The sequence below is a fragment of the Vulpes lagopus genome, chromosome 15, assembly GCF_018345385.1.
Source record: "Vulpes lagopus strain Blue_001 chromosome 15, ASM1834538v1, whole genome shotgun sequence".
NCBI classification, from domain to species: Eukaryota; Metazoa; Chordata; class Mammalia; order Carnivora; family Canidae; genus Vulpes; species Vulpes lagopus.
In genome coordinates this window covers 19434405-19452462 of record NC_054838.1, presented here as the reverse complement: position 1 = coordinate 19452462, position 18058 = coordinate 19434405, and the positions used below count along the sequence as shown (strand labels likewise).

General features: G+C 37.2%; 1 protein-coding gene across 1 annotated transcript; it reads right to left on the bottom strand.

The window, feature by feature from the left end:
- Nucleotides 1–8278: 8278 nt before the first annotated feature.
- LOC121476089 (olfactory receptor 2D3-like) lies at nucleotides 8279–9211 on the bottom strand. The gene has a single exon (XM_041729836.1). The coding sequence runs from the start codon at nucleotides 9209–9211 to the stop codon at nucleotides 8279–8281; it is 933 nt and encodes a 310-aa protein (XP_041585770.1).
- Nucleotides 9212–18058: the final 8847 nt, after the last annotated feature.

The following is an 18058-nucleotide window of genomic DNA, read 5'->3' as shown; positions in this document are numbered from 1 at the left end:
AATAGGTATTTCCCTTTTCAGTTTTGTCCCACAATAATCTGTTTTCTTCCTAATATACAGATTGACCTTCATAAATATAAGTCAGATTATGTCACTTTTTAAATTTAGAGTCAATTAGCCAACACATAGTACATCATTAGTTTCAGATGTAGAGTTCAATAATTCATCAGTTGCATATAACACCCAGTGTTTGTCACATCCCATGCCCTCTTTAATACCCATCACCCAATTACCTCATCCCCCAACTCACTTCCCCTCCAGCAACCCTAAGTTTGTTTTCTATAGTTAAGAGTCTCTCATGGTTTGTCTCTTTCTCTGATTTCTTTCAGATTATGTCACTTTTTGACAAGTGTGCACATGATTTTGGCCCTGCCTACCTTTCAGTCCATCTTTAAAACTGTGCTCGCTTATAATCCCTTTAATCTAACTCCATTGACCTTTTTGTTTTCCATCACATGGTTCAAAATTGTTTCTGATTTAGGGCCAATTAGTATATATTCTCCTTCCCTGTGATGTTTTGTCATCAAATCTTCTTGGCTTAGTAAAGTTCCATCTTAAAAATGTTAACTTCTGGGATCCCTGGGTGGCGCAGCGGTTTGGCGCCTGCCTTTGGCCCAGGGCGCGATCCTGGAGACCCCGGATCGAATCCCACATCAGGCTCCCGGTGCATGGAGCCTGCTTCTCCCTCCGCCTGTGTCTCTGCCTCTCTCGTTCTCTCTCTGTGACTATCATAAATAAATAAAAAAAAAATTAAAAAAAAATGTTAACTTCTCACAGAGATTAGCAATCGACATGGCATGTATTCAAACCAAAAGGCACTATTACACTGTGTTTATTGTCTCCATTGCACTTATCATTATGTGAAACTGCCTTATCTATACTTTAGTTTGCTGGTTACTCTCTCTCTACTTTTCAAAATGAAAACTTCTTGAGAGGATGAACTATGCAGTACACATTGCATAGTCATAGCTGCTTCTCCATAAAATCTAGGAATATATAAAGCACAGTCTCTGCAATGTGAAAAGATATGCACACATGTATATCTTTGCTGAAGAACTAGAGGAATAAGCCATGTTCCTGGGTGAAAAGGCTTAACATTTTTTTAAAATTAATTTTTATTGGTGTTCAATTTACCAACATACAGAAAAACACCCAGTGCTCATCCCATCAAGTGTCCCCCTCAGTGCCCGTCACCCATTCCCCCCCACCCCCCGCCCTCCTCCCCTTCCACCACCCCTAGTTCGTTTCCCAGAGTTAGGAGTCTTTATGTTCTGTCTCCCTTCCTGATATTTCCCAACATTTCTTTTCCCTTCCTTTAAATTCCCTTTCACTATTATTTATATTCCCCAAATGAATGAGAACATACACTGTTTGTCCTTCTCCGATTGACTTATTTCACTCAGCATAATACCCTCCAGTTCCATCCACGTTGAAGCAAATGGTGGGTATTTGTCGTTTCTAATTGCTGAGTAATATTCCATTGTAAACATAAACCACATCTTCTTTATCCATTCATCTTTCGATGGACACCGAGGCTCCTTCCACAGTTTGGCTATTGTGGCCATTGCTGCTAGAAACATCGAGGTGCAGGTGTCCTGACGTTTCATTGCATCTGAATCTTTGGGGTAAATCCCCAACAGTGCAATTGCTGGGTCGTAGGGCAGTTCTATTTTTAACTCTTTGAGGAACCTCCACACAGTTTTCCAGAGTGGCTGCACCAGTTCACATTCCCACCAACAGTGTAAGAGGGTTCCCTTTTCTCCGCATCCTCTCCAACATTTGTGGTTTCCTGCCTTGTTAATTTTCCCCATTCTCACTGGTGTGAGGTGGTATCTCATTGTGGTTTTGATTTGTATTTCCCTGATGGCCAGTGATGCAGAGCATTTTGTCATGTGCATGTTGGCCATGTCCATGTCTTCCTCTGTGAGATTTCTGTTCATGTCTTTTGCCCATTTCATGATTGGATTGTTTGTTTCCTTGGTGTTAAGTTTAATAAGTTCTTTATAGATTTTGGAAACTAGCCCTTTATCTGATATGTCATTTGCAAATATCTTCTCCCATTCTTTAGGTTGTCTTTTAGTTTTGTTGACTGTATCCTTTGCTGTGCAAAAGCTTCTTATCTTGATGAAGTCCCAATAGTTCATTTTTGCTTTTGTTTCTTTTGCCTTTGTGGATGTATCTTGCAAGAAGTTACTGCGGCCAAGTTCAAAAAGGGTGTTGCCTGTGTTCTCTTCTATGATTTTTATGGACTCTTGTCTCACTTTTAGATCTCTCATCCATTTTGAGTTTATCTTTGTGTCTGGTGCAAGAGAGTGGTCCAGTTTCATTCTTCTGCATGTGGATGTCCAATTTTCCCAGCACCATTTATTGAAGAGACTGTCTTTCTTCCAGTGGATGGTCTTTCCTCCTTTATCGAATATTAGTTGACCATAAAGATCAGGGTCCACTTCTGGGTTCTCTATTCTGTTCCATTGATCTATGTGTCTGTTTTTGTGCCAGTACCACACTGTCTTGATGACCACAGCTTTGTAGTACAACCTGAAATCTGGCATTGTGATGCCCCCAGCTATGGTTTTCTTTTTTAAAATTCCCCTGGCTATTCGGGGTCTTTTCTGATTCCACACAAATCTCAAGATGATTTGTTCCAACTCTCTGAAGGAAGTGCATGGTATTTTGATAGGGATTACATTAAATGTCTAAATTGCCCTGGGTAGCATTGACAATTTCACAATATTAATTATTCCAATCCATGAGCATGGAATATTTTTCCATCTCTTTGTGTCTTCCTCAATTTCTTTCAGAAGTGTTCTGTAGTTTTTAGGGTATATGTCCTTTACCTCTTTGGTTAGGTTTATTCCTAGGTATCTTATGTTTTTGGGTGCAATTGTAAATGGGATTGACTCCTTAATTTCTCTTTCTTCAGTCTCTTTATTAGTGTATAGAAATGCCACTGATTTCTGGGCATTGGTTTTGTATCCTGCCACACTGCCAAATTGCTGTATGAGTTCTAGCAATCTTGGGGTGGAATCTTTTGGGTTTTCTATGTACAGTATCATGTCACCTGTGAAGAGGGAGAGTTTGATTTCTTCTTTGCCAATTTGAATGCCTTTTATTTCTATTTGTTGCCTGATTGCTGAGGCTAGGACTTCTAGTACTATGTTGAATAGCTGTGGTGAGAGTGGACATTCCTGTCTCATTCCTAATCTTAGGGGAAAGGCTCCCAGTGCTTCCCCAATGAGAATGATATTTGCTGTGGGCTTTCCGTAGATGGCTTTTAAGATGTTGAGGAATGTTCCCTCTATCCCTACACTCTGAAGAGTTTTGATCAGGAATGGATGCTGTATTTTGTCAAATGCTTTCTCTGCATCTATTGAGAGGATCATATGGTTCTTGTTTTTTCTGTTGCTGATATGATGAATCACATTGATTGTTTTACGACTGTTGAACCAGCCTTACATCCTGGGGATAAATCCTACTTGGCTATGGTGAATAATCTTTTTTTTTTTGAATAATCTTCTTAATGTACTGTTGTATCCTATTGGCTAGTATCTTGTTGAGAATTTTTGCATTTGTGTTCATCAGGGATATTGGTCTATAATTCTCCTTTTTGGTGGGGTCTTTGTCTGGTTTTGGAATTAAGGCGATGCTGGCCTCATCGAATGAGTTTGGAAGTACTCCATCTCTTTCTATCTTTCCAAAGAGCTTTAGTAGAATAGGTATGGTTTCTTCTTTAAACGTTTGATAGAATTCTCCTGGGAAGCCATCTGGCCTGGGTCTTTTGTGTCTCGGGTGGTTTTTGATGACTGCTTCAATTTTCTCCCTGGTTATTGGCCTGTTCAGATTTTCAATTTATTCCAGTTCCAGTTTTGGTAGTTTGTGGTTTTCCAGAAATGCGTCCATTTCTTCTACATTGCCTAATTTATTGGAGTAAAGCTGCCCATTATAAGTTTAAAATCGTTTGTATTTCCTTGCTATTGGTGGTGATCTCTCTTTTCTCATTCACGATTTTATTAATTTGAGTCTTTTCTCTCTTCTTTTTAATAAGGCTGGCTAATGGTTTATCTATCTTATTAATTCTTTCAAAGAACCAGCTCCCGGTTTTGTTCATCTGTTCCACAGTTTTTCTCGTCCCTATTTCATTGAGTTTTGCTTGAATCTTTATTAACTGTCTTCTTCTGCTGGGTGTAGGATCTATTTGCTTTTTTTTCTACAGCTCCTTTAGGTGCAAGGTTAGCTTTTGTATTTGAGTTCTTTCCAGTTTTTGAATGGATGCTTGTATTGCGATGTATTTCCCCATCAGGATTGCTTTTGCTTTATCCCAAAGATTTTTAATGGTTGTATCTTCATTCTTATTAGTTTCCATGGATCTTTTTAATTCTTCTCTAATTTCCTGGTTGACCCTTTCATCTTTTAGCAGGATGGTCCTTAACCTCCACGTGTTTGAAATCCTTCCAAACTTCTTCTTGTGAATTAGTTCTAATTTCAAAGCATTATGGTCTGAAAACATGCAGGGGACAATCCCAATCTTTTGGTATCAGTTAAGATCTGATTTGTGACCCAGTATGTGATCTATTCTGGAGAAAGTTCCATGTGCACTTGAGAAGAATGTGTATTCAGTTGCGTTTGAATGTAAAGTTCTGTAAATATCTGTGGAATCCATCTGGTCCAGTGTATCATTTAAAGCTCTTGTTTCCTTGGAGATGTTGTGCTTAGAAAACCTGTCGATTGTAGAAAGCACTACATTCAAGTCACCAAATATAAGTGTATTATTATCTAACTATGTCTTAACTTTGGTTATTAATCGATTGATATACTTAGCAGCTCCCACATTCAGGGCATAAATATTGATGATTGTTAGGTCCTGTTGTTGGATAGATCCTTTAGTATCATAGAGTGTCCCTCTTCATCTCTTACTATATAGTCTTTGGGATAAATTTTAATTTATCTGATTTTAGGATGGCTACCCCTGCTTTCTTTTGAGGTTCATTTGAATGGTAAATGGTTCTCCAACCTTTTGTTTTCAGCCCATAAGTGTCCTTAGGTCTAAAATGAGTCTCTTGTAGATAGCAAATAGATGAGTCTTGCTTTTTTATCCAGTCTGAAACCCCGAGCCTTTGATGGGGTCATTAAGCCCATTCACGTTCAGAGTTACTATTGAAAGATATGAGTTTAGTGTCATCATGATACCTATTCAGTCCCTGTTTTTGTGGATTTTTCCCTGGACCTCCTCTTTCTACTACAGAGTCCCCCTTAGTATATCTTGCAGAGCTGGCTTGGTGGTCACATATTCTTTCAGTTTCTGCCTATCTTGGAAGCTCTTTATCTCTCCTTCTATTCTGAATGAGAGCCTTGCTGGATAAAGTATTCTTGGCTGTAGGTTCTTCTCATTTAGGACCCTGAATATATCCTGCCAGCCCTTTCTGGCCTGCCAGGTCTCTGTGGAGAGGTCTGCTGTTAATCTAGTATTTCTCCCCATAAAAGTTAGAGATTTCTTGTCTCTTGCTGCTTTAAGGATTTTCTCTTTATCTTTGGAATTTGCAGGTTTCACTATTAAATGTCAAGGTGTTGAGCGGTTTTTATTGATTTTTAGGGGTGATCCCTCTCTCTCCTGGATCTGAATTTCTGTTTCCCTTCCCAAGTTAGGAAAGTTCTCAGCAGTGATTTGTTCAAATACATATTCTGGACCTCTGTCCTTTTCGGCTCCCTGGGGAACCCCTATTAAATGTAGGTTTTTTCCTTCTGAGGCTGTCATTTATTTCCCTTAACCTATCCTCATGATTTTGTAATTGTTTTTCTCTTTTTTCCTCAGTTTCCCTCCTTGCCATCAACTTGTCTTCTATGTCACTCACTCGTTCTTCTACCTCATTAACCCTTGTCGTTAGGACCTCTAATTTGGATTGCATCTCATTTAATTGATTTTTAATTTCAGCCTGATTAGATTTAAATTCTGCAGTCATGAAGTCTCTTGAATCCTTTATGCTTTTTTCTAGAGCCACCAGTAGCTTTATAATTGTGTTTCTGAATTGGCTTTCTGACATTTAATTGTAATCCAAATTCTGTAACTCTGTGGCAGAGAGTACTGTTTCTGATTCTTTCTTTTGAGGTGAGTTTTCCCTTCTAGTCATTTTGCTCAGTGCAGAGTGGCCAAAATCAAGTTGTACTTGATAGAAATGTGAACTCTTCTCATTGTAGTATTCCAGCTGTTCTCTCTTTAAATCTCAGACCGAATTCATAGGTTTTCAGGATGATTTGAAAGTTATCTAGGTAATTTGGTGGGGACAGGTGACTTGGGGACCCTACTCTTCTGCCATCTTGCCTCCTCCTTCCAAAATGATATTTCTTGAGTAACAGCACGGCTGGGCACTTCTCTACAAGTGATAATGTAGAGATCAAAAAAGCAGTAACAGTCTTTATTGCTGTAGAAATTACACACTAATGGAGGAGTCAGACATTAAGCAAATAATCATGCAATTCTTTTAAATAAAAGCCATCCTATGGCCTACAAAGCAGCACACAATTTTACAGTGCTGAAGAATAACGTGGGGCTTGTTACATATAAGGTTCCTGAGATCGGCTAATCTACTCATTTTATACTGTGAAATATTTTCCACTTCAACCCAGCAACCATTTTAAGTCATAATATGCAAAACAATTGTCTACATTATAAATGCCTTACTAAGGCATAAAACAGGTGTCCCTGCTCTCCTTTTCTTAACTTCATCATCATTTTCCATTGCTGTCCCATAAATTCCCCAATCTTCAGCATTTTCAGGATTACATATGGGGCAAATTCTTTGGTATTTCATTCAAAGCATTTCTCAATCTGGACTCTTTGTCTTACTTTTCAACTTTATAAATATTTTCCTACTGTTACACGTATTCTTAGAAAAATTCTACCCTTTGTTATTCCTTAAATGTATTTTCTTTTACATTTCAAAAATTATGTCTTATTCATTTGGGGAATATAAATGATAGTGAAAGGGAATATAAGGGAAGGGAGAAGAAATGTGTGGGAAATATCAGGAAGGGAGACAGAACATAAAGACTCCTAACTCTGGGAAACAAACTAGGGGTGGTGGAAGGGGAGGAGGGCGGGGGGTGGGGGGGAATGGGTGACGGGCACTGAGGGGGACACTTGACGGGATGAGCACTGGGTGTTTTTCTGTATGTTGGTAAATTGAACACCAATAAAAATTAATTTGTTAAAAAAATTATCAAAGTTAGAATTTAAGGCCATGTTAGAATTAAACACCATGAAGTCCTTACTTTTCATGTCTATATCCCTAGCTTCTAGAAATTCTCCTTCTCAAAATGTCTTTGATGAATGCATGCAAGAATGAAGGAGATAGGGATGCCTCGGTGGCTTAGCAGTTTAGTGCCTGCCTTTTGCCCAGGGCATGATCCTGGAGTCTCTGGGTTGAGTTCTGCGTTGGACTCCCTGCATGGAGTCTGCTTCTCCCTCTGCCTATGTCTCTACCTCTCTCTCTCTCTCTCTGTGTCTCTCATGAATAGATAGATAAAATCTTTAAAAAAAATGAAAGAGATAACTCCATTTTCCAGAATGTATTCTTATATTTGTATTTGTTTTGTTTATTTGGTCCCTGGTGGGTTCCCCCCTCCATATAGTTTTATGTTCATTTGTTTTAATTTCCATATTAGCTTGTATGGGCCTAGAAAGTAGACTGTCTCCTTACCCAACTTTCTCTTTTCCTCCTTTCGTGGTTCCCCCCTCCTCTCCTTCTTTCCCTCTCGATACTTTCTCCCTTCTTTCCGTCTCCCTCCTCCCCTTCCTTTCCCCCCTTTTATTATTATTTAAGTATAATTGACATACAATGTTATACTAGTTTCAGGTGTACAGCATATTGATTCAACCATTTATACATTACTTAGTGTTCATCATAAGTATAGTCACCATTTGTCACATGTTATCATAATATTACTGACTATATCCCCATGCTGTACTTTTCATTGCTGTGACTTATTTCATAACTGGAAATTTGTACCTCTTTTTTTTTAAGTTTCTATTTAAATTCCAGTTGGTGCTCCTCACAAGTGCACTCCTTAATCCCATCCTCCCACCCACTTCTCCTTCTATATTTCTTTCCTGTGTCTATCAAGATTTATTGCTTTGACTAGACAATTTACTGAATTTAGAAGAGACATAGGAAAATAGGAGAAGGAAAAGAAATGGAGGAATGGGATGAAAGTGGGAAGTTTACAAGAAAATCACTTCTTTCAACATCTCTAGAATTGTCATTATGCTTAAAGATCCCCACCTTCAAAAAGACAATTTTGCAGTCACTCTCCTGAGAGCACCTTTGACATCCTTGTTTCTCAGACTATAAATGATGGGGTTCAACATGGGTGTCACTGCTGAGTAGAACACAGAGATCATTTTGTCCCTTTCATTCATTATCTTGGAGTTTGGCCTCATGTAGGCAAATATTGCTGACCCATAGAAGAGGACAACAACAATGAGATGGGTACCACAGGTAAAGAAAGCCTTGAGCCTCCCCTCTCCAGACTGCATCTGGATCACAGTGGAGATAATATTCCAGTAGGAGACCAGAATCAGGCACACAGGAGCTAAGAGGATGACCACACCCATTGCAAAGATGGCCATTTCTGTGCTGTAAGTATCTGCTGAAGCCAGCTTCAGGAGGGCAGGAGGTTCACAAAAAAAATGATTAATGATATTGTCCCCTCTGTAGGGCAGACGCAGTGTGAATGTGGTGTCCACCAGTGACACAAATATTCCACTGACCCAGGACCCTATGGCCAGCTGGACACATAACCAACGTGTCATGATGGTGGAGTAGTGCAGGGGCTTGCAGACAGCCACATATCGGTCATAGGACATCACTGCCAGCAGTGCACACTCTGTACACCCAACCAGAAGTAAAACAAATATCTGTGTTGAGCATCCAGCAAAAGAAATGGTTTTACTCTTTACCAAGAAGTGGACCAGCACTTGGGGCACTGTGGTGGTAGAAAAACAGAGATCAGCAAAGGACAAGTTTCCAAGGAAAAAGTACATCGGTGTGTGAAGTCTAGAGTCTACATGAACAAGCACAATGATAAGCAGATTTCCCAGTACAGTCAGCAGGTAGATGATCTGAAAAAGGAAAAAGAGCAGGACTTGTGTCTCTGGATCCTGTGAGAGGCCCAGGAAGACAAATTCAGTCACATAGGTTTGGTTTTCTTCTCCCATGAAAATTTATTGCTGTTTATAAATCAGCAAAGAAACATATTGTTCAGTTGTAAAAAATACATATACATCTGAGTAACAGGTATTTTGTTAATCAGCATCAGAACAAGTCTATTGATTTCTACCTCTTAACAGATTCCATATATCAGAAGATAGAATTCTCTTTTTGCTCAGTAGTTTTGACAGATGAGAGTCATTTCTAATTTTCTCACCTCTTGAGTCTTTTAGTAGCACCAGAAGGGCAGAAATCATCCTAACTATGCTACATGACCAAACCTTAGCAAGACTACATGTAGTCCTGATAAGACTATAGTTCTTCTCATAGTGCATCCTTGCTTTTATGTAGGTTTGGGAAGCAAACAAATTGGTGTTGCTTTAAACTAGTTAGATTTTTATGCTGTAAACTGTCTAATAGCATTTATTAAGGCTGATTTTTTCATTATTTTTGCAAAATAATACTAAAGAAGCACTCTGAGCAAGGAATGGGAAATTACAGGATGATGTAGTAGTCTGTGATCCTAGCCCTTAAATAAATTTTCCCTCATTTGTTTTCAGTGTGAAGAGGGTGCTGAAGATCAGTAAAAAAGGCTGCCTCATTGATTGTTGCTCTCAGTATCATCCTTTAAACATGCATTAATCTTTCCTCCACACTTTCTCTCTCTTTGCACAAAGTCCTTTGGCAATAATAATAATGATTTTTATGTGTTGTGCCTTGTCCTGGTGTAATTATTTGTTTACACTTATTTTAAGTCTTATGTTCATCTGAGATAGATATTATCATCCTCAGTATATAGATGATGAAACAAAGATTCAAAAAAATTAAAAACTTTCTCACTGTTTCTATACCCTGCAATTTATCTTTCTTACTCAAAAATTCATTCATTCAACCTTTTCCCAATTGTATCTGCCTATTCCCCACATCTAGTCCTTGAAAACAAATTCATAGTCCTCCATTTTATGGGTTTTAGAGCCAATCCACTATGACAGAGTTATCTGTAGGCACAAAAACAGGCATATATGAACAGATATTTTAAAATAATTTTGGAAAGTCTTGGCCAACAGACAAATGAAAAAATGTTCATTGGCATCAGGAAAATACAAATCAAAACCACAATGAGATACCACCTCACACCAATCAGAATAGCTAAAATTAATAACTCAAAACCCACAAATATTGGTGAGGATGAGGAGAAAGGGAACCCTCTTAAACTGCTGGTGGGAATGCAAGGTGATACAGCCATTCTGGAAAACAGAATGGAGGTTCCTCAAAAAGTTAAATATAGAGCCACCCTACCACCAGCAATTGCACTACTAGATATTTATACAAAAGATACAAACATAGTGATTTGAAGGGGCACCTGTACTCCAATGTTTATAGCAGTAACATCCACCATAGCCAAAATACAGAAAAGCCCAGGAGTCCATCAACAGATGAATGGATAAAGATGTATTGAGTAATGGAAAATTACTCAACCGTCAAAAATGAAATCTTACCATTTGCAATGATGTGGATAGAACTAGAGGGTATTATGTTAGGTGAAAAAGGTCAATCAGAGGGAGACAATTATCATATGATTTCACTTATATGTGGAATTTAAGAAACAAAACAAGATCATAGGGAAAGGGGGGAAATAAAATAAGATGAAATCAGAAAGAGAGACAAACCATAAGAGACTCTTAATCATAGGAAACATACTGAGGGTTACTGGAGGGGAGGTGGGTAAGGGGATGTGATAACTGGATGATGGGCATTAAGGAGGGCACTTGATGTAATGAGCATTAGGTGTTTTATAAGATTAATGAATCATTGAACTCTGCCTCTGAAATTAATAATACACTACATCTTAATTTAATTTAAATAAAAAATAATAACTTGGGGGCGTTGCCCAAAGGACAATAGAAAGAAAGAAACAAATCTTGAGAAAAGTAATAAAGATTATTTATAGAGAAGTTGATTACATACCTTTAAAAAATCAAAAGGACTAATTCAAGCTTCTGATAATTCATAAGAAATATGGTCCTGTACAACATGAGTAACTAAACAGTCTTATGTTATATACCAAAAATAAATAGAAATTTTAGCAAAAAAAAAAATTCCTCCACAGTTGCTTAAAACTTATTAAACTGTACACATAAGAAGCATTCATGATCTATTTGAAGAAAATTATGAAACATGATATCTGAATACACAGTAATTTTATGAATAGAACAACACAGTCTTATAAAGATACTCATTTCACTGACATTAATTTATAAATTCACTGAAATTACAACCAAGTTCACAGATTTTTGTAAGGGAATTTAATAATTTTCTTCTAAATTTTATCTAGATGAGTAACTCTATGTTAGAAAATGAAGCGTGGAAAAGAAAAATGAGGGAGTAGAGGAAACATATTCTACCAGATGTAAAATATATAGTAAATTTTACCTCCCTTATTAATATAGTGTATACTGAGCAGGTATAAAGTATTTGACCAATAAATATAGAACTGAAACATACCCAAATATGTATGAAAATTTAATATATGGTGAAGGTGTCATCTTAAATAAGTGTATTACTTAGCAAAGGGCATGGGACCAATGGCTATGGTGTTTAGAACATTATGTATACATGTTTATATATATATTTAAACATACATATAATGTAAGTATAAGCAATAATTAATTCCAGATGCATTAATGGGGGCGCCTGGGTAGCTCAGTTGGTTAACAATCCAACTCTTGATTTCAGCTCAGGTCATAATTTCAAGGTCCTGGTATCATGCTTGTCCCTCTCCCTCTGGTCCTCCCTCACCCTCTTCTCCTCCCTCAGCTCAAGCGCTGTCTCTCTCTCTCTCTCAAATAAATAAATAAAATCTTAAAAAAATACAAATACATTAATGATCTAATTTTTGAAAAACATTTAGTTTTTTAATGAAAATTGGTAGTCTATCTACCTATCATTTTTCTATCCATCAATCTAATCATTGGGCGATAAAAGCTTTCCTAAACATGCACCAAAAGAAACAGACAGAGGGGAGAAAAGAAAAAAAGAAAACAAAAGGAAAAGGAAGGAAAGGAAAAGAAAGAAATGGAAGGAAGATAAAGAAAAAAGAAAAAGAAAAAGAAAAAGAAAGAAAAGAAAGAAAGAAAGATCATAAAGGAAACTGTTAACAAAACGATTTTTAAAATTTTTAAAAAGATTTATTTATTTATTTGAGAAAGACAGAAGAGGAAGAGGAGAAGGAGAGGGAGACTCCACGCCAAGCCTGGACCCCAATGTGGCACTCAGTTTCATGACCCTGAGATCATGACCTGAGCTGACATCAAGTCAGTTAACTGACTAAGCACCCAGTGCCTATTTTTCCTCATCCGTGAAATGGTGATATAAATAAGACATATCTTATAGTATTTATGTAAGGATTAAATAAAATATAAGCCATTTAAAGAGTTTAGGATGATAAACAAGGCTAGCTCAGAATATTATATAATATCCTATTATAATAATGGGATCATGATCTAGAAGTAACTGCAAGATTAGGAAAACAGCTATTGAAGAGAAAGCATAGTAACACCTGGCTGCTGTGTTTAATTGAGGAGTATGCTTATTCTTATTGTTTTTTACTCTTTGGATTCTTTTTTTCCCCTTAGTTGTGATCAGGTAGTTTTACATATGTTATATAAATTTGCACATTTTGGAAAAATCCCAAACAAGTTCTACTTCAGGATATGGAGAGTCTATGGTAGACAGCCATGGGTCATTAAAGAAAAGAAAGAAAGAAGAAAGACAAAAGAAAGGAAAAAAAAGAAAAGGAGTAAGACAAATTAGATAAATCTAAATCTATTGAGAATTTTTTATAGGAAAACCTCTGAATATAGAAATATATACATGTGTATATACATATACATAATAGTTTTCTCATGACATATGCAATTTTGGTTTCTCTTGTAACTGTCACTATGGTCACATAGTAAACAGAGTGGTCCCCTTGTTTCCATTTATTTTCTGTAACCATTACTATGATATAAACAAATTAATAATAATGATGTATCAAATATGGTGATAAATCAAACAAATAAATAAAAGCAAAGAATACAAGCGTATACACCTGCTATGACAGCATGGAGCTTGAAAAGACAAAGTTCCAGCTAATTTTATAATTTTATTAGCATGAAAATATCCTTTGCATTCTTTTGCTCTTTGTTCATCCTTTGGGACTGGAACTGTGTTGCTCTAAAATTCAATGTCAAGGCCAAATGTGATAGGGAATAACGAGAGCCTTCTGAGGTATATGGAATGAAGGCCAAAAACAAGAATTGGTTTAATTTGATGATGTTCACAACAATGTGAATATAGGTAACTCAATTGAACTACACATAAAGATGGCTAAGATGGTAAATTATTATGTTACTTATTTTTTCACCACAATTCTAAAAAGTTTTTTTTCCTTAGCAAAAAAGGAGAAAAGCAGCACAACCTCCCTTGATTGTACTATTCTTTTAATCTATTATGTAACTTATGTATATGCTTTTATTACTAAATTTATCAAGTACATGTTCAGCACTTACTACTTCTATTTTTTATTACCATTGACTTTTCAAATCTTTTCAGTCTTGTGAAAAGCGATGACCTTTCCTCATCACATATACTTGTCAGTCTCTATGGCATTTGGCATAATTTAACTATAAATATGTCTTAAAACCTCACCTTGCTGTTATTTTAAGACTATCTCACTGCTTTTCTTTTTGTATTCTACTATATCTTTTTTATTTTTTATTTTTTTATAAATTTATTTTTTATTGGTGTTCAATTTGCCAACATATAGAATAACACCCAGTGTTCATCCCATCAAGTGCCCACCTTAGTGCCTGTCACCCAGTCACCCCCACCCCCTGCCCACCTCCCCTTCCACCACCCTTTGTTTGTTTCCCAGAGTTAGGAGTCTTTCATGTTTTGTCTCCCTTTCTGATATTTCCCACTCATTTTTTCTCCTTTCCCCTTTATTCCCTTTCACTATTTTTTATATTCCCCAAATGAATGAGACCATATAATGTTTGTCCTTCTCTGATTGACTTATTTCACTCAGCATAATACCCTCCAAGTTCCATCCACGTCAAAGCAAATGGTGGGTATTCTACTACATCTTAATTATGTACTCTAAACTCCATCCTCAAGTTCTTATTTTTGATTTTTTCTTGTTATCTACATCCCATGTGGGAAAACAAATCACACACAAAAAATGCAAATAATACTAGCATAAAATTTTGACTTCTCATCTCAGCTTCTTATAATTCTTTTCAAATTCAGAGTGCTCTGTCTTCTGCCAACAGACACATCATTAATTTTACCTTTTCCCTAAATTTTTATCTTTAGGTTTCAGCCAAAAAAAAAAAGAAACTTCAAATTCCTTCACAAGACCATCCTGGTCCCTCTGACTGTAACCATCCAAAATTGTCTAAAGTAAGCTGTAATGTAATTACTTAAAGTTCTTTACTTAGTCTAGATGTAGACTTAGCCATTTACATGTTGAAATTTGTACATCTTTTCATGCCATTGTTACATCGTTTTTTAAGTATTTGATTAAATGTTCATCTCCCTGGACTGTTTTTCTTCAAGATGGTAAAAACATATGTCACTTATCTTTATTATCTGTATATTAATAGCATCTGAAACATGGAGGTTTAAAAGTAAGTTGCGCGGAGTGCCTGGCTGGCTCAGTCAGTAGAGCAAGTGACTCTTGATCTTAGGGTTGTGATTTTGAGCCCACTTTGGGCATAGAGTATTTAAAAATAAAATCTTAAAAAAAAGTAAGTTGAATGAGTGAACAGAATCATGCTAATACTCCACACCAACACATTAGCACACCAACATATTCACTCTCTCAAGAGAAATATAAGTGAGAAGAGGGAACTATGTTGACTGTTGAGATGTTGAACTCTGACCTGGTTTTGAGATGATCTTGGTTTCTAAGATCCCAAGATTGGTCACCAGGTTAAAGAGAGTGAATGAAATGTTACCCACATCCAAAGAAGGGTGAGTTCATCGTGACAGGGGACAAGATACCTGGATTTGTATATGCCTGCACATACAAATTAGCATACTCACACAGTCTTGTGTGCCATCCGGGGATGTCTGACCACAGGAAGATGCTGCCTGTGTGCCCTAGGGCAGTTGGTCTGGGTTCCATCCTGATCCTGCCTACTCCTACTGTCCAAACCCTGTGGCTAAATGGAACAATGAAGGAATCCTTGAAAAGAGAACATTATGATGGCAAGGGGCAGAGGAGAATCTGGCAGATTAGTTTTTAGTGCAAAAGGAGAGGCAGTGGGTTTCACAGCCCTTGCAGTCTCTCAAGTATCCCTGGTCAGTAGCTTAATCCCATCCAGAGGAGTTGTGAAACAGGATTCATGAGGCTATCACTCAAGAGGATCAGTATAAAAGAAGAGCATTATTCTCTAGACAGGCCAGATGAAAAAAAGAGGGGAGTAAAAGGCAGAGCCCACCCCAAAGAACAGAATAAAAATTTCAGACTCTCTAAAGGGATTGATTCCCCCTGAATCACCTTATTGGCTCTCACCTGGAGGACTGGCATGAGACAAGCACAGGACAATGGGGTCAGTGATGAAGAGAAAGTTAATGAATGAAGGAAGTTATGGCTTCTGCAGTCTGCTAATCCATAGCCTAATAGGTAACTTGCAAATTGCCATTTACCACATATTCTGAAGTTTGGAACATCATCTGGACTATGAGTACAATTCTACCCCAAGCCAAGGAGCACCATTTTGTTAAAATCTCCAATTCACCAAGGCTTTAGGATATCCCTGGGAGTAAATCTTTAAGCCTGAGGTCCTAAGATCTATTGTAAACAGAGCATTCCCTGGAGCAATTTGTGCTATTAACTTTTTAAAATCTTTCTACAATAAGAGATACCCTGGGGCATTTTTCATTATAATCACAAACTGAAATACCTGAATCTTATCTGATAATCAGGTACTACCTTACTGTTTCTCAAACCAATATAAGGACCACTTGCTTCTCTAAATTCTGTCAGAATTTTTTAAATGGGGGGTTTCAATAATGATGGTAATATAAAAGACAGCTGGCAAAAGTATATTTTACGTCATCTGTATGATGACCACCAAACTACTACCAGGGACTTCAGAACTTGTGTAATTGTAGCCAAAATGCTTTAAAAATAAAGTCTTCGGCTAATGTGGGGGGGAGGGCGACCCTAAACTAGAGGTAGGTGATGCAACTTAAATGTCATGACTGTTTAAATGAAGGCTTTATCATGGCTATTCAAATACAGAAAGGTGGTGTGAGAACAAAGCATATAACAAAGGTCCGTATAACAAGTCCAGAAGAAAATTCTTGATTTCCTTACCAGACTCCTCCCTTTTTGAGTCTTCCCCATCATCCACAGCATTGCTCAGGCCAAAGACTTAGGGGTATTTCATTACTCTCTTTTTTCATCTTGTGCATCCTATCTACCCACATGTCTTACCATCTCCTTTGGCTCCCCATTGCTACAACCCTAGTTAATACCAGCATCTCTCCCCTGAACTACTGCAGTAAAGCTGTCTTACTGATTGCTTTTCTTGTTTTCATGCTTGTCCACTTATAATCCATTCTCCATAAACACTCAAAGTGACCTTGTAAAAGTATATCATGATGATTTTCTGTGGAACCTAAAATAAAATCAATCACCTTTGTAGGACTTCAAAGAGTGTAATGGGTTGAATTGTGTCACCCAAAGCAGTATGTCCACTTGGAACCTCATAACCTTTATTTGGAATAAAGATGTTTGCCAATGTAGTTAAGGGAAAGTTCAAATGACATTATCCTGGATTGGGGTGAACCCTAGGCTGTGAAGATATCTTTTTAAGAAAAGGGGAAGATAAAGGCATGTGGGTGGTTCAGTTGGTTGAGCATCTGACTCTTGGTTTCAGCTCAGGTCATGATCTCAGGGTTATGATCTCAGGGTCATAAGATGAAGCCCTGAAAGGAGTTGGGCTCTGAGCTCAGCAGGGAGAGTGCTTGAGATTCTTTCTCTCCCCTTAACCCTTCCCCCTGCTCATGTGCTCTCTCTCTTAATAAGTAATAAATAAATAAATAAATAAATAAATAAATAAATAAATAAAATCTTTAAAAAATAAGAAACAGGGAAGACACAGAGACAGAGGGAAGGCCATATGAGGACAGAGGCAGAGGTTGAAGTTATGCTGCCACAAACCAGTGAACACCTTAGCACCAAAAGCTGAAAGAGAGACAGAAGGCCTGTCCCCTAGAACCTTCTGAGGGAGCATCTATAGATGTCTTGATTTTAGACTTCTGGCCTCCAGAGCTATGAATTTCTGCTGTTTAAGCTACAAAGTTTATGATAATTCATTATAGTGGCCCAAAACTAATACAACAGCCCTACCAATCTTGCTTCTGCCTATTTCTGTGATTTCATTCATTGCCACTCTTCCTATCACTTATCAGCCTCCACTCATTCCGACTTCTTGTTCTGATCTCAAAAAACTTATTCCCATTCAAATCCTTCAGACTCTCCATTCTCTCTGATGGAATCCTCTTCTCTAAAAAGTCCCTTGGTTTTTTCTTTTCAACAGTCTGGTCACAGCACAAATATTAATTGCTCTAAGATGTAAGGTGTCTTTTAACTGAAATGTCATATTCTCAGAAAGGCCTTTCCTGACTACCTGTTTAAAACTACAATCAACCCTTCCTTGCTTTTATTTTTCATAACAACTTTTGCCATCAGACATATATTTTACTTTTTTATTTTATCATCATATTCTAAAATATAAGTTCTATAAGAATAGGAATTTTGAACTTCATTTATTGATGTATATTCAGCACATAGAAGT